The sequence below is a fragment of the Coloeus monedula genome (assembly GCF_965178545.1).
Source record: "Coloeus monedula genome assembly, chromosome: 3".
NCBI classification, from domain to species: Eukaryota; Metazoa; Chordata; class Aves; order Passeriformes; family Corvidae; genus Coloeus; species Coloeus monedula.
The window spans coordinates 68,594,451-68,612,894 of record NC_138783.1 but is presented as its reverse complement, the minus strand read 5'-3'; the positions used below and the strand labels follow the sequence as shown (position 1 = coordinate 68,612,894).

General features: G+C 36.7%; 1 protein-coding gene across 1 annotated transcript in view; it reads right to left on the bottom strand.

Moving 5' to 3' along the window:
* The window catches only part of UCHL3 (ubiquitin C-terminal hydrolase L3), a 43,143-nt gene that overhangs the window by 9,635 nt on the left and 15,064 nt on the right, over positions 1–18,444 (bottom strand). Inside the window, exon 6 of the mRNA XM_082278205.1 lies at positions 17,736–17,783. Coding sequence (XP_082134331.1) covers positions 17,736–17,783 — 48 coding nt within the window. The remainder of the gene's footprint in view (positions 1–17,735; positions 17,784–18,444) is intronic.

The following is an 18,444-nucleotide window of genomic DNA, read 5'->3' as shown; positions in this document are numbered from 1 at the left end:
TTTACAGTACTTGAAATGCTCTGGAGTTTCACAGCTGAACACACACAGCTAATTTAGCTCAAGGTATCCCTTGCCCAGAACAATGAAAAACAATTTCCATGAGAAAGGTGCTGAGGGACTGTCTTAAATGCTGGCACAAAAATGGACAAGAAGTTGCTTTGCCAAGCATTGCATTATGTATTTTTCTACTCTGCTGCCATGGTAGACAAGCTGTCTTGAACTTATTACCTCTGTATCTGCAACCATAACTGGAATACTTAAAGGTCAGGTGAGGTACAATTCCAAGCTGCAGCACAATAGCATCTGATTTTGCATGGGAGAATGTCAAGCAAGAAGGTGGAATTCAGAGATAGGCTCTATCAAGGATCAGAGTATCTGGATACAGAGTGTTTATACAAATCTCCTTTTAAATCCATAAGTAAGAGGGATTATTCAGCAGTATGCTGCTCTAAAGAGGTATTTCCTGGTCTTTTCTTTAAAGAACAGGAACTTTAGTCTGATCTAGAAAGTAAATGGGAGAAAGCAAAGTGCATGTTTTCAAATTTGAGAAATTTGTACGAAAGATTCATAGAATCAGGAGATTAGTTTGACATATAAAAGGCAGCAAAACCTAAGGCAAGCAGAGATACTAAAAGAATAGATGAGGTGGAAGAGAAAATGACATGGATTGAGGAAAAGTCAACATTACTAAACAAAAGCATGCTTCTAGCTTGTCTTAAAAATTTGCCACATCAACTGTAATTTATCAGATTTGTACAGAACATTTCAGGACAGTATTTTCAATTTTTTTTCCCCTCCTATTATATGTTCTTAACTTTTCTAGAGACCTGCTCTAAAAAGGTGTATTGGGTCTGGCTGAGATGGAGCTCATTTCCCCACAGCAGCCCCTCACAGTGCTGAGCTTTGCATTGGTAGCTGGAAAGGTGCTGATAACACCCCAGTGCTTTGGCTGCTGCTGAGCAGCGCTGGCACAGCATCAGTGCCCTCTCTCAACCCCCTCAGCAGGAGGATGGGGGTGGGCAAGGTCTTGAGAGGGAACACAGCCAGGACAGGCGGCCCAAACTGACCAAAGGGGTATTCTGTACCATATGAGGTCTGCTCAGCAATAAAAGCTAAGAGAAAGGAGGAGGAAAAGGGGGCAGGCATTAATTATTGTAACATTTGTCTTCCGGGCCAACCACTACACATACTGAAGACTTGCTTCCCAAGAAGTGTCTGGACATCCCCTGCTGATGGAAAGTAGAGAATAAATCTTTTGTTTTTTCCTGTTTTCATTTGAAGCTTCTGCTTTACTGAACTGCCTTTATCTTGACACATTATTTTTTTTATCTTATTTTCTCCCAGCCCTGGCCTGCAAAGAAGTAGAGTGACAGAGCAGCCTGGTGGGCATCTGATGTCCAGCCAAGGTCAACCACCACTGAAATCAAGGAAAGTTTTTAACTAGGAAAAGTGCTTTTATTTAAGGAGCCTAGATAAAGTCTCCCAGTATCAAAACTTCGCTCTGAATTTTGAAAGAATCTTTCTTTTGTCTGTCAATGTTTTAATAGTAGAAATGTACTTACAACTACAAAGAAGTTCAACTCCATTTTAAACACATACAGGGTGTTCCCCCCCCTTAAATTCAAGAGCAGATTTCTTAATAAAAGCAATACTAAAATGCTCATGCATTTCTCATACACTGCCCTCATGCAACGCTGAGCAGTTCAGCCTCTTTGTACACCTAGCAGAATGACCAAAGCTTGTTGACAGGACACTAAATATTACCTTGTCATTCAAATTTTACCAAGCCAACTAAGAGAGCTTTAATGCAAAAAATGCTGTCTGATTTCTTGCATATTAAACTAATTTACAAATAAGTCATGTGTTCTTAATTTTCTTGAAAGGCATGTTATACAAAAGTGTAAAGATGAGAACAACATCTAGTTACCAAAACGTATGAGACTACCTAGTATTCACAGATAAATTCTTGTGTATAGGCCTTGCAATCCTAATCTGTCAGATGAAGACAGGACATCAGGTGAGTTAAGGTTTAGTATTTTAAAACTTTTTAGTGGCAAGCTTCTGCTTTGCCAAATACAGTTGTATTGAAAGCTAAACTAATTTTCTGAACATTTTTAAAGCAAATGCTCACTACTAGTGGAAGAGGACTTGTTTTTAGACATTTTCTGAAGTTAATAAAACTCTCAACTTGATTTTCTGCCATAATGACAACAGATTATGTTGTAACATACATCCTTGAATAAGTCATCATTTATTACCGTTGAAGTAAACTCATGTTCAATTAATGCTTTTGTTCTAGGCAGGCACATTCAAGCTCAAATCTCCTTCAATAAGTTTTTTCTTAACAACAAGCATAGATAAGTCAAACTCAAACAAGATCCCAGTTTCAAATTACAGAAATATGACATAGAATTTTCCAAGGTTTGCTAAACAAAATCCCCAGATAAAATGTCAGATGTTTGTTAATGTCAGCGAAACAAATGGAGGGGGTAAGAAGCATGAGCTGGGAAGAATTTAAGTCTGTGCTTAACTCCACGCCTCCTCAAATCCCAAAATATTTAACTAGCTCCAAATGATAACATCAAGAATGTTCCATAGCTCTGAATATTACACGAGAGCTAGATACTTAATAAAAGCACTTACTATTCACATAAACAGAAAGAAGTCTGGGAAAAGGCCTCATCTTGAGATATTTATCAGGATAAATATACAAAAGCTATAAAGAAGTGGAAGCATTTCACACTAATATTTTAATAGCAGTAAAACATTAAGGATTTCCACATGTGCAAAGACACATCTGAATGGAAAAGAAAATTACTTGGACCACAGTCAGAGTAGTTAATTCATCTCTGTAAAAAATCCACATATCTCAAAGAAGAATTTCCAGGAACAGGTGAAATGTGATCAGTATCAAAGAATGATAAAAACAAAATCAGTGTCCCAATTTTGCATTTAAGACCATTCAGTTCTACATATCAAGATTTATTTTTTTATTCATGTATGCACTAAAAGTGTGATCACTCCTTAAAAGCAGGATGAAATGCCACTAAAAGACTCTTTCAGTTCAGTATTTCTGCTGGTGGCCATCAGACTGTTTAGAAATATTGGCTATTCTATACATATAATTTTTTTTACAGATTTTCAAGATACATCTGTGGTCTGTGAGTGAAGAAGAAAAAAATTTTAAGCATTTGATGACAAGCTTTTCTTATTGGAACATCTTCCCTTTCAACTGGAATGTTTGCCTACAAACTAGATAAAGAAACAAGATGTCAAGTAAGAAAGTAACCAGCCCCTTGGGATTATAGGAAACATTTTATCTTTACTGAAATACCCAGGGACCATTAGCCAAGAGTTGATGAAAGAAAAGGAGACCAGGTTTAGGATATGAAAACTTAAACCAGGTCTCAAACACAGAAGAAATAATACCACGTGGCAAACATTAAGAAGCCCCTTGGTTTAGCAGATCCAAATGAAAGATCATGAAGATGAGGTGAAAAGAAGAGGCTGGATGTAGAGCCTATGGCAAAAAAAAGTGCCACTTCATGAAAGGCCAACTTCTTCTACGCTTTGAAAATGATTTGGCTTATGTATGGAATCAAAAATACCTGGACAGCAAAGCATGGAATGATGTACTTTTGCTGTCTGACATGGTGGAAAGGGAAAAAAATAAACCAGGAAGAAAGAAATCCTAAGAATGGTTGAGAAAAGACCCCAACAAAACATGATGCCTTGAAGACTGAAGTTACATGGCAGAAGGCCAGTGGTGTCAGAGTAAGAAAAGACTGAAGATGGACTACACTTACAACAGAATGAAGCCCGACAGATGGAAGGCGTATCAAGGGCCGCCACCGACGCAGACGGATTGACGGACTGGGAGCCTTTGCAGGACCTACATGATTACGTTTGGCCCAGGAGAGGGATGCAGAGTGACACAATGGTGAGGCCTTCGTTCTGCTGTGGCTAACCTGGGGCTGCGATGAGCATGGTGGTGAAGACAGCGAGGACGATGACGACTACATAAACATTAAAAAAGAACATACTTAGCCCACTTTAACTTGAAATAGCATCCCTGCAACTGCAGCAAATAGCAACTGCAAAAGTGTCCACTATTGAGTATACCTTAACTGCTCAAATCATACAGACAATAATCAAGAATGTGTTGAATTTGAAGGAGAATATAAAAGAACACTGCGAATAAGCAAAGACATTGTTCAAATCTGAAGTTTATAGTCAGACAAGCTAGAGGTTATTCACACCCAGGGAACTTCACAATATGAACACAAATAAACTGACTCATTCAAGAGACAGAGTGTTGGAAAGTGAGGACGGAGGGGATTTAAGCATCATTTAATGGAAGGAATAATTAAGAACAGAGAATGAATCAGTTTTGTCTACAGCTACAAAAGCTGCGAGCAACAGTTCTTTGGCAATTTGGGAAAGCTAGATTGTGCTACTCTGGGATTTAAAATGCATCAAGTAACTATGGTAACAGAACCCAGAGTTTCTTTACTGTTCCATGTCTAACATAAAAGGAAAGCGAAGGAAAGGGGAAGCTTACCGTGGTGAGGTATGCAACTTCCTAAGTTTTTCACCTATTCTTCTAAAATAGCAGGCCAGTGGCAGTACTGCCATTAACACTCAGGATCCCTTTAGTATCCGTGGAAGCAGTAGGACTATGTTAAACCATTCAAATTGTTACTATTAGAAGAAAGACCATAGAAGTATTAAAAATGACTCTCAGCTCCAACTGACAAAGTTATAGTAAATATATTATGACCAGAAAGGACCATTGTGATGATTTAGTTTTGATCTTCTGTCCCACACGGGCCACAGGACCAAACAAGTTCAAGTTTTGCTTGGATCAGAGCATATTCATTAAACAAAAACAAACATTCAAGCTTAACAATTTTTTACTGAAATTTTACTGAATTTTTTTACTGAAAAAGATCAGAACAAATAAAAAATTCAATCAATCCTGTCTATAGCTACAGAGACAATAAGTAGCATATTCATACAGTTTACTAAAATTCATAATAAATGAAAATGCAACCTTTTTAGCCCTGTTCAATGATGACATAACATGAACAATGGATTACATTATTCATCTGGCCACGATGCCAAACCAGGAGCTCATCTTCAGCATTTCATCCACTATTATTTTCCCCTCTTAGAACATATAAAAATTCCCAGTGTTATCTTCAGCCTTTCAGAGAACCCCTTGCATAAAGTTAATCTCTTGTGCTAATTACACAGCTTTTATTCGGCCTCAGAAAAACACTCCTTTGTTTGAAGCTAATCTAAAGGGCAATCCAGATTGTCCTGTGTTGATGTCTTGTGCTTTATTATCTCTTGATCTTTTTCCACTGCCTGTAGGTTTTGGGATATTTTAATCACAGAATGGTTTGGGTTGGAAAGGCCCACCTTAAAGACCATCTAGTTACAACTCCCACCATGGGCAGGGACACCTTCCATTATACCAGCTTGCTCAGAGCCCCATCCAAATTGCCCTTAACACTTCCAGAGATGAGTCATCCACAACTTCTCTGGGCAACCTTTTCCATTGCCTCACCACCCTCACAGTAAGGAATTTCTTCCTAATGTCTAATCTAAGCCCACTGTCTTTCAGTTTGAAGCCATTCCCCTTTGTCCAGTCACTACATGCCCTTGCATACAGTCTCTCTCCAGCTCTCTAGCAGGCTCCCTTCATGTACCTGGAAGGCTGCAATCCGGTCACCCCGCTATTGTCTTCCACATCACTGACAGACTGTTTAATAGTACAGGTCTTAGAACCAATCCCTGCAGAGACCCACAAGCAAACCTAGTAACTCATCACTAACACCCCACTTATCTGCACTGAGACCTGCCAGGTTAGGGCAGGCAGAATAGAAACTGCAGCTCCTTAAGGTATGTCCCAAATTATGCATTCAATGGAATGACTCCAGCAGGGGCTGTGAAAACCAAGCATTAGATAGTTTCTCTGAAAAAAAAATCGTTTTCACTCTTACTAGTCAAAATAAGTCACTGTCGTGCCAGCCAAAACTATTTACTTTCTTTGTATTATTTATTATTTTTGAAGCAACTAATCTTAGTTCTCTTTTTTTTTTCTTTTTCCTATCAAGAAAGGGACAATGAATTGGTTCTTTCTGCTCCCATATTGCTGACCTTAAAGAAGGAAGATAGGGTTAGGAATTTTTCATCAAGAGCAAGCATCAAGTACAGTAGAAACTGTAGAACTCAAAGACAATCATGGAATGTTACCAAGTCTCATAACCTGTCCAGAGAACAGTTTTCCACAGCTTTGTCACAGTTTGATTTTTTCTTTAATTTCAGGCATTCTGATCCACCCTACATCGCAGCAGCTCCTCATAAAAGAGGACAAAACTAGAAAACCTCCAATCCAAAAATGGAACTACATGAATAAAAAGGAATTAAGCAATGACAATACTTCTACAGGACAGAAAGGCTTACAGGAGCTTAATGGCTATTACAGTTTATCTGTACTACTGACTGGGGTTTTTTCACATTCTTCACTTGAAGAACTGATCTAAAATGAGACGTTTTACATTTAGATTACATATCAGATGGCTTGAAAAACTGTATGTTCTCAGCTTGCTTAAGAAAATTTCAAAAGATGACTGATAAAAGACTGCTTCTAGAATTCCTCATAGTCCACAGACCTCCCTATGGAGGTAGGAACCTGTAAGATTAGAACCTGCTGTCAGGCAGAAATTCAAGAACTTTGCTGACTAGACAGTTCATGACAAAAGGCAAGAGACACTACAGTATGTTTTACAATTTCTGTAAATATAAATACTGTAAAAGCTGCTGCCATCGTAACAGACAGGATTGATAAGTCTTCCAAGAATCTGCATTACAGTACCTGTTTACTGAGAAACAGTTGAAAAAAATGAAACCAAAAACCTTACTGAGTATTTACTCTGATGCATTCCATTGACTGGAAGCTGTTAAACTTTACTTTTGCTCTGAAAAAAATCCTATTTTTTAGGACTCCTGTGTAATTACTATGAAACCATTTGTAAGATTTTGAACAATACCAAATTTAAGAATTGTTTAACAGTAGAGGGGTGGGCACAATATTGAGAGATTTTTTTTTAGAGAGCATTTTTTAGTTTTGTTACCATTTTTACCACAACTCTATACTTTTACCACTCTTCTTTATTGCATTATTTGTTTTCTGGCAATTATTGCTAAAATAATGAGAATATATTAAAGTACCCCTTGCCTGAATGTAACAAGACCAAAAAATACTTTAGCTTTTCAAAACTGAATTTATACCATAGAATGCCATTTAGAGCAACTAGCATTTTAATATTTCTGGTCAGTATTTGTCCTGATTTTAAATTCCATTCATAGACTCTTTATAGCCTTTATTTCCTGTACAAGTGGGTCTCCTAGTGAGACCAACTAAAAAAATGAGAAACTTCCTTTCCTCTCCATTGAAAATATACTTTTGTATCCGTAAGAGTGGAATTTCAGCAAACAGTATATAGGAATTCTGGAAAAGCAAACTTAATACTGGATTATGGCTAATTAACAAGGCTGTAATAGCCAGAAAATTCTATGCATTGTTTTAATAAGCACAAATTAAGCTATGTGAACAGAAGTTGTTTTCAAATGAATATTAAAAACATTAAATTAGAATTACACATCAATATTACTATGAAATTAATGTTAAATACACATCTCCAGATAAAGCATACAGTCATACATTTCACATTTAATTTAAAATATGGGAGACAAATCCTAACTTGAGACACTGTACTCAAACAAAAGGTATTAACAGCTAGAAACCGCAGAAAAGAGAGAATGAGTCTAACTTTACAAGAAGAAAAGAGCACATGAGCATATTCTTGTGCTGAAAATTATAACAAGTCAAATATCTGAAGAGGTAAAACAAAAGCCCTGAAATAGAATTGAATGTTATTGTCACATGAACCAGTAAGCACATCAAGTTTATAGTCTGAAATGCAAAAAAAATATATTACAAAGAAGCTAAAAGCTTTGTGGAGTAGGTCTGGAAAATGTTCAGGCAATTACCATCTGCCCCAATCCAAAACTCAGTCCTATATATAGCTGTTACTAAAATCTAAGATCTAAAAGGAATCACATAAAGTGTTTGTCAGGCACCAAGAGCACACTTCAGTCAGGCACCACTTCTGCATATACCTAAAAGTACCTAAATTCGATAGTGCCAAGGAGCTCATGGCTTGGCTCACCCAAACCTGTCAGGTTCTAGAAACAGGGATCTCTTTGCTCATCTTGTTTGGGGAACCCAATCCAGCAAATTATTTCAGTCCACGTGTAATACACTGAAGACCTGACAGGACAAAGCAGCATCTGGTATTGAATGACTATTTCTAAAAAGAAATAAATATTATTGATTAACTTGCTGGTGGCTATAAAAATTCATCTATCTGGAAGCTAAGGTTCAGGGCATCCTCACAGTGGGAAGTTCAAGCCCATGATACCTTCCTCTTCAGAAGCTTCCCTGCCTAACAGCTCACAACCTGTGCTGGGACAGGGGCTTTTCTTCTTTCCTCCGTTTTGAGGTAGTGTCACTGTGTAGAAAGGAATGCCAGCTGCATTGGGACAGAGGTAAAATGAGCTTTAACTGCATAACAACATGTCTGCAAACTTGGGAAACAGAAGGAGATAGCATACGTTCAGTCCTGGTCATTGTCCCATAGGCACAAGCCTGGGATCAGAGGCCCTGGCACATGTTCTGCATCTGCTCGGTTGCATTGCTCCATAAGCATGCAGGGACTCCTCCCAACATGCTGTTCATTATATAGTTCCCATACAGTAATCCCTGGAGCAGAGATGGGAGAAGGCTGAAGCGACAATAAAATGTACAACTTTTCCAGCCAAGTGGGCAATATAAGGGTTATTACAGCTTTAAGATTATTCTCAGAGAGGGTGTACTTAAGTATGTATCAATCATTTTTCCCCACCACCTTTTGAAGCTTCATTTTTCTTAAATGATTTCTCATTATTGAATTAAACACAGTATTTTAAAGGGTCTGTATTACAGTTAAAACTGTTCTTCTTCCTTAGTCATTATCATTAGCGGGTTTTTTACGTGCAAATTTAATCTATGTATCACACTGTCTGAAAAAATCCTATTCCTCCTCCTTCCTTCACAAGGGTTTTAAATCTCTCAACAGCATTTCAAGCCTATGTTGGTGGTGGTGGTGAAGTCTTGAGAGACATTAAGTTCCTTCAAGTTTTTATAAAAAGATAAGCAGCCAGACAGAGAAGAGGAGTCTGACAAAGGAAGAATTCCACAGAGGCAGAAGATGCTTTGTGAGCTCATCTCCAACAATACACCACAGAATTCACATGAACTAGAGGCATTGTGCGTATTTCGACTTCAAGAAAAACTTGTTCCTAACTAGATATTCCTTACATGCAACAAAAGCCTGACCAACATTCAAATTCTTAGAAAGCTAAGATTCATAAACTCCAGTCCTCACAGACCTACTTGTTATGTCACCATTACAATTACCAACAGCAATATGTATTGAGACTGAGATTACAGACCAAAGTGGGCTACCTCTGCTAGCTGATTAACATCTACACCAGTAAGTTTAGTTAGTCCTTCTGCAGCTGCTAAAAAGAAAATATTTACAGTATTCTCCATGTACGTTTAGCCCATGATTAAGAACGGACAATATCCCAGTAATATTACTTTGCTAGACATATGGGTAAAGACAAGAAAAATGGTGAGATCAGAGCACCCCAAAAAAATCTTTTCAAAATTAGTGGTAATTATCTCTCCCTGAAGACTTAAAATTAAGTTCTATGGTCTATGTTAGGCAAAAGTCAAGCTAGATTATCACAATGGTGACTTCTGTGATCAAAAATAAGTGGAATCACAAAAAAAAAAAAAAAAAAGAAAATTTCAAAGATTAGGGAGCTCTGCAAATGCTAAATTAACTAGATTTTGGTTTTTTTCAAATAGTTTTTCCTTTGCAACATTTTTTTTTTTTGAAACAAAATTGAACAACATTGTTGCACACCAAATACTGTATTTATGGAGTGCTTCCTTGAGCAAAGTCAGTTGATACAACATCAGTTCTCTGAGTAGTTTTATCCCACTGTCTAGCTTAAGCCATATTGGTAAAATGTTGCAAGTCTTAAGAATTGTAAAGTCTTTTAATTTTCTCCTTCCAAACTTGTGGTTTGATAAAGGAAAAAAAAAGAGAGAGACCCAACTCATTTTCTCTTCTGCCTAAGGGCAAGAGGCTGACTGTGAACTCAACTATCACCTGTAACACATGGCTATACCCTGCTGCTTGCTGTCTCTTACTCAGATAGTGCAAGAACAGCAAAGGAAGCATTATGGATTGGAGAGATGCAAAAAACAAACAAACAAAAAGAAAACCAAACAAACTAATGGCAGTTGATTGGTAGAGATGTTGGATGCAAAACTGTAGAAACATTTTTTTCACTTGTGTTATTTATTTCTTATAAACTTGTTATTTAAATCCGTGGGTGGTTTTATGGGTGCGAATATCCTCTATAGTTATGTTTCATCCTAGGAATCAGAATTCCTTCATGCAGATTTTATGGTTAAGCATAAGATTCAGAATAACAATTCTACTGTATTAATACCTTATTAGCAATTTTCTCAGTGTAGGAATCAGATTAATGCAGTCTCAAACACTGACACGTTAGATAACATGGCAATGCAATGAGTCACAGACTAACCAAGCACAATTTCCAAAACATTTCACATGATTCTAGTAAGCTCACTTTTACACTTTCACTGTGTAGACTGTAAAAGAGAAAAAGCCATAGCTAAGACTTTCAGGCAACTTCACCACTTTTACAGGAGAGATTATATGCTTGTTCTGTAATGCTAAGTTAAAAATCATGTACGAAACAGTTACATAATTGATTTCATATTCTCTCAGGATGCAAATGTTTCTTTAGAAGACTATGGATTGTTCAGAAGAAACATCAAGGAATATGGGTGATTTAAGAAAAAAATCCCACCATATGCTCTTGGCAGGAGCAAAAGGGAAGCCCTTAATGTTTCTTCTCTAACAATAAATTGTAATGCCCCAGGGAACCAGAGATCTTTGAAAGTTCACGTTTTATAGCAGTTGGGAACAGAGTGCATTGATTCTACTTAGTTCTTGCCAATGTTAACGACTGTTACTGTGATCAAAGTCTAACTTCGTGCATTCCAAGCAAGATTACAGTTCTCCAGGCACACAAAACAAGTTTACAGACTACAGTTTGCAGCTATGTTTTGAGTTATGGAAGAAATCAAGCTGTGGTAGTGTTTTTAGTGGCTACCAACTTCAATCCATGTTAAAAATACTCCTGATCATACTCGTGAACAAAAAGTGTATCTAAGTAAACACACTGATGTGCGCCAGAATTTCGGCTTTTTGTGAACATCTGAGATGTTTTCTTATTTGTGTTTTTTGACTCTCTCAGTATAAACACCAGTTCTGATTTTCAAAGGCTGATTTTTTTATCAATATTTTTGATAAAGGTCTAATGAGGTGCAAGAATGTTGCTTCCATCTGAAGTAGCAGCTGAGATGCTGCACCTCAGTCCATTCAGTTCTGAGCCTCATTTTGCTCAACATACAGTTCTAGTAGCCAAAGCTGTCAGTTGGTACATAGATGTACAAAGTGTACTAAAATAACCCAAACAGGAGGAGTTACAGAACAAAGGCAGTGTTTTCTGTGCCCTCTCTTAATAGTTGATATATTTTATATTGCAGCTCTGTTTGCTTCTATCTTCCTCTTCTTAACAACTAATCTTAAACACTGTAGATTAAAATTTGTTTAGGTGGACATTCTCATCAGCCTCTAAGGAAGAGGAAAGAAAATACATTAATGAGAGAGCTCCTAATTTTCTCCTAAGAATTTAGGTAATGAAGAAAATCAAAAGCTCTTATTACTCTCTAGCTAATATCCAACACATGTCTTACTACTCTCTAACCAATATCCAGCATAGGTATTTCAAGTGGCCATAACACTTGTGTTTATTTGCTTGATTGAAACATCATTTTGAGCCACACTGTAGTAACACTTAAACAAGTAAACTTCCCAAAGACCACAAATCATTCTGCTAAGCAGTAGTGTATAAGCCTTGCTAAAACTCCCCTGTCCAAAATAATTTTTACCTCCATCACAAAAATGGTTCCATATGCCACAAGTACCACACAACATAATAAAAACTTCACTCTATCATTTGTACTTTACATCAAAAAGTGATATGGAAAGCCATTGGAAGCAGTTAGTGATACCTTGATGTTGCACAAACAGCCTGCCAATCACTTAACAGCACAATTATTTGAGTATTTCCTGTCCACAAAAGCAGATCTAAGTCTACTCTGTTAAACTTTTTCCTCTCTTCCCATGAGTGTGCCTGTAACCCCTCTGTGCTAGCACTAGCTCCTATAAGGTTACAGGATCAGCTGTTTCAGGAAGCTCTTTGGGAAGGCCATGAAAGATACTGTAGGAGTCCTGCCAATCCAGAATGATTTTAACAGCCACAGATACACACAGCTGGCTAAAACTTCAGACACTATTACCAAAATAGCACCTGAACAGGAGTTAAGCATGTCAAAGCCTTGAGAAATGCAGAAATTGAATATGAATTATTCTCCGGATCTAATTCCTTGACTAAAGGTCAATTAATCTTTTTAAAATATTTCTGTGGTATAGCTTGTCATTTCCCTTACTTTCGGTCTGCTCTCATATTACTAGCATCTATATCCACTACTTTTGCAACTGTGCTTCATTGCAGCTCAATTCTACAGTATCTTCTACTCCCATTATTATATTCCATATTAAAAAGGTCATTTATTTCAAGAATCAGTACAGATAGTATTTTATACCCGGAATAACTTCAGTCAAGCATGTAATAGTTTAATTGAGCTAAACAATTTCTCCTGGCTTATTTCTATACAAAGAGTGCCTTTGCATTTTTCTGCTTTCCTACTCTCCCAGGCAACTATATAGTAACTTTATATTATCAATGCAAATGAGTAGGTAGGATACAAAGTAAGTTTCTTCCCCAACTCTGATTTCAAGTTTTATTTTCTCTGCAAAAAGCCCTAGACCTGGAAGTCTCTCTCATTCCTATTTTCCTGTTTTCAAAAAATATTCCCCTCAGATTTTCTATCTGTTACTTGTAAAGAGTTACTACATTTTGAAAGAAAGGAATGCAAGATAGCAAGGCAAAAAAAAGTTAGATATGAACCTAACCCTGATCACTGTTATAAATTGGTACTTTTCCTCCCTCAGATATTGCCATAACTTAGTCATTATTGATCACTGTTGATTAGACAGCTAATGCAGATCCACAAACTGTCATTTTAATATTTTTGAAGGGTTATGGTTTTTCAAGGGGAGAGGGTGGTTCTTTTTCCATAAGAGGGTATCAGAAATGTTAAGATGTGTGGCAGTATAGTGTTTCAAAGCTTACGAACTGCTCAAAGAGGCATCAGAAGAACAAGAAGGAAAAAAAACCCCAAAAGCGAAACAAAAGGGAAAACTCAAACACGGCTTAGCACAAAGCAATAAAATAAAGATCACCTTAAAAGTGTGTACAGTTCTACAAAAAAAACAGTTTCTATATTCCAAATCCTAAGACACCCTAGATATTATAAATAGGAATGTATGCTCAGCAGAAGACTCATGGAAGAATAAAGAGGATCTTGAGTATCTGGCACCTATTGTACTCTCAACAATATCTGCAGTTCACGAGCTGTCACACAGAAAAGAGTACACTGGATCTATGAAGCTTTAAGGTAAAGACCTAGATCCCTTTTTTTTGGCAGCTTTGGATATGAAATACCTGTCATTTGACAAAGTGTAAGCTTCATCATTAACAGAAATAGTGTTACAGGAATCTTACATTAATTGCCCTCATTATGGTACTTGAACACACGGCCAGAATCAAACCACCCTTGAAGCCAAGAAGACACTTCTTCTGTGGAACCATTCCCAGATCTTACTGCTTGCTACTGAAGTAATTTTAAACAGACTTACATTTTTTACACATAAGTATCCATAAAAAGTACCCATAAGACTGCTTTAGCTATTTACTTGCTCTACTGTAGCAATAAAGTGAGACATGGAGCCACACAATCCAGAAGTATTAACAGAACCTGGTCCAAAACCTGGCCTGAAGGATTAAGTGCAAATTTACAACCCTTTTAATTAGCAAACTTGAAATGAACTATCAAAATGAAAACTGCTTAACAGTTCTTAGAAGTTTAATCTCCTTGAAAGGAAAAATAAATCTCTTATTTTAAGAAAACTAGTTGTTTTTGTTTTTTTTAACTAAGCAAATTAATCACAGCTATCAAACTTGGGAAGCCTTTTAAAGCACCCATCAAGGGAGAACATTTGATAGCTTTCAGCTTCAATCCATTTGCTTAGCAATTCATCCTCATGTTCATCCAAATAGATTCCACAGCAATGATACATCCCAGAAGCAAACTGATCACTGTAACTTCCAGCAGTCGCTATCTGGAATCTAGAAGCCCACTACAAGTAATATCTTGCCAAATGTGGGGGGGTTTTTGCCCCCCAAGAAGAACTCCTCAAAACATACAAAATTTAGGAGGAAAAAATTTTGATTACAGATTATACTAAAACAGAAACAAAGCCTACCCACCAGACGAGATGACAGAATATACAGATACTAGAAAGATAGCACTGCTTTATGCTATTCTCATTTTTCCTTCTAGTTAGACTTGCTTTATTTTGAGGTTTGAAGTACTCGCATACATGAAACAGGAAAAAAAGCAGAAAATCCATTAGCATACTGTAAAAACTAAGTAGTCGCTGAGATGATGAAAAAGTCTGTGAAGACATAGCAAGACTGTCAAGGGCAATCAACAAATAAAGGCTTGACTTAGAAGTATTAAAGGCCGAATCCTCAAATATCTGAAATATCAGAACCCAGAAAAAATACCCCCAAACCCACCAAACAGTATTATCAGAAGTGAACTTGTCTGTACTCTGTGCTATTTTTAAACCTTCTGCAGCTCATGATCCCAGAAAATTTAACTTTATCTCAATCGTGTGATGGTGTGTTTTGCACAGTGGAAGGAAACATCCAAATCTTGAATGCAGTTATAAAGCTTCCTAAACAAATCAGTGGAATTCACTGCTATACATCCCACTTTTGGAAGTTATTCTGTCTAACACAGTAAATCTTACGCAAGACTTTCTAAAAATGTGAGTGGACAGTAGTAAGCAATACCTATCTAAGGGACAGAACTACCCACAGAGCAGGCTTTTCTTGTGAAGCACACAAGCCAAGTTAATCATCCTAAGAAAAAGTAGGCCTGCATGTTTTCTTAATCTTTAAATCTGTAAGAGACAGATTTGTTCACAAAGCACCAACTATACAGCACTCACTATCATTAAGCAACTAAATAAGCCACTTAACTCAAAGGAAAGATTTCTATGCAACATGCCTTGGCTACTTGGACAGTTGAGGGAGCACACGGTCAAAATCCCAGTCATAGGAAGGCAACCATGTTCCTTTCCAGGGCTCTTAAAGGAACTTTAAATTCTCAGGGAAGTAATTGTAACAAGTAATGGATATGCAGGAGGAATGGGATTCTCTTCTTTCTTTCCCAAAAGGTGCTAGAAATTCTCAACTTACCCCACAGGACAAGTCAACAACCTCCTATGACCTGCATATGGTAACTTCAGCACCTGCAAGATCCTGCTGTTTATCAGTCCCTTCAACTACTATGTGGAGAGTACACAGTGACATTTAAAATGTACCAGGGGAAGGAAAAAGAGATTAACTCACTTCAACTCTCAGTTACTTCACAGTATATTCATGTTTTATATTTTTTTTTGCTTAAAAATAGTTTTTCTTTAAAGTAAAGCAATTCCTCAGGTACCAATGAATGGGGAAGCCCTGCTGCCTGTTTAACTACCATCTAGTAGGACAGTATTTCCAGACAATTTGATGTTCCAGTAACAAAACTTGTTTATTTCTTCCCTCCTTGGTTAATGGATGAGAACTATTCTGAAAAAATGGTCCTAGGAAATGTATTCAGACTTTGTACTATTTCAACTTCAGAAACAAAAAGACAGGAAAAAGTTATTTCGCCAGTCTAAGGAATATCCATATTGAATTACTTACAGATAGAGTCACACAAAATGGAAAAATAAATAATTGGCAAGGAAACTAGCTATTCAGTATCTGTGTTTAAGCATGGTTGCTAAGACAATCTTGTCATTTTTTATTATGAAAAAAAGTCTTCATCTTTCCATGCAATTGGTAATCTTTTGTATTGTGGTTATCTTGATCAGGAAACAAATTAATTAGTGGAAGTTCAAGAAGTTAACTGTCCATTATTAGGAGATTCCATCACCACTTAGGTGCTTCCTGAATCTTCATGAAGACTCTCAGAACAGACAGCCCTTACATTTTCCTTCCCAATCATTCCATAGTATCTGCCAGAAGAATGCAGAGACAGAACATTCTCTAGATGAACATCACAGTACATCAAAATAACTAAAGAAGTTTCTATTTCACAAGGATCTTAGGAAAAAATTCACTCTTCAGCAACTTGTTGGAATAATTGCTCTTTCTGAGCTGGCCAAGAATATCTAGAAATGGACTCATTTGAAAAAAAAAAAAAAAAAAACAAACAGACCAGATTTTTTTGAGTCTCTTACTTAAAAAAGGAAAGAACAGAAATTTGTTCTGATGCTTCTTCTAGAAATATAGAACCCTGACTAATTTAGAGAACAAGAAGAGAAAGTAGTGTGTTTTTTTAAAGAAAATACCACAAAGGAAGTTGAGTATCTATAGCAGAAATAGTTAAACCAATTCTCATCATTTTCATTTCCAGACAGGGCAAGGGGGAGCAGAAAGGACTGCTTTGCTTTCTCCTACATTGTATAGAAGACACTGCAGAAAAAAAAGTCATCTACTGTACTTAAAAAAGAGAGAATGAATGAATCACTGGAGCCACAGCCAAACATAGAAGTGTTTCTCTTTTTGTCAAACAAAGCAGTACTAGCAATAATACAATCAATTTTTTTTTTGTGGAACAGATACTGAAATCTGAACTGGAAAGATGGGAAATGGACTTAGTATGACTGAAGCAGAAAAATGTTGAATGTACAAGTTTATGATTATTTCAGGGTCGTCTTGTCAGCTTTCAGGTTGTTTTTTCCATATCAGACAACCTGTTGGGGCATAAATGCTTATAAATGTATATATTAGTGAGAATTTATCTGAATTTAAATTGTATACAAACAGCACATACACAGTTGCAAACCAACTATTGGACTATTTCTTTTCCTGAATTAAAACTTTTTGAACTCTCATAAAATGTTCATTACACTTGTATGATTACTATGAGTCTAACATCTTACCTACATATGTGCAACATCAAAACCTCAAGTTTCTGTTACTGTCTGTTTTACTCTGAAATGAAGCTTAGAAAGATCTTTCATGTTATATAAGGGCTAAAAAACTCAATGCAAATGACCACCACAACCAAAACCCTCAAAACAAACAAACAAAAAGCCCCCAAGCTTCAAGTTTGGTTTCCCCCACTTGATTTTGGACTAATGACACAATACTGAAAACCAAGCAACAATCTCAATTTCACTGTACACCTTTAATATATGATTGCTTTCATGTCAATTATATCCAACTCAAAGTAGATTTAAACAAAGACTTTTTAAAAAAAATAATACCTCAGTCTGACCTTCATGGGCACTGGATTCATGAGTGACACGAATAGCCTAAAATTAAAATATATTTAAATCAGATTTTAAATGAGAGACTTTCAGTGTTATAAGAACCATTTTTGCACCTCATTTTATCAAATGCCATAGGTGTAACTATTTTTGTTCAGTGCTTATAATAAATAATAAAGATAATAGATAATCTCTACCTCCAAGGATCTCAGAAGACCAGTATTTCAGTTTCATTACAGTCAATTAATATCAAATATCTGAGAGTTTGTAATGGCACCTTTTTTTTCACCATCATTACCATCAGGAGCAACAACACTGTTCTCCATCCACCACTGGCCAGATGTTTCTGCCACATACTTTCAAACAGCACTAATGATGTGGCTAACCACATTATCAGGTAACTCATCTCATGGTTTAGGATGGTAGGGGAAGGAGATCATGTTTCAGCCAAATCAGCTCTTTGTGTGACTCAACTGCTAAAGGCATGGAGATATGACTAGAAGGCACAAATTAAGAGGCAGCAAAAGGACCATCCTTTCAGCAATAGCCCCAGATCAGCTTAAATTAACCACTAAACTACATCCTGAACCCACAAAAAAAAAAAAAAAAAAAAAAAAGATTATGCACACATTTCTCATGCATTTCAAAGTAATTTTAAACTAAGCCAGTGAATTAATATGGATGAGAACATCGACAAAATCCGTTC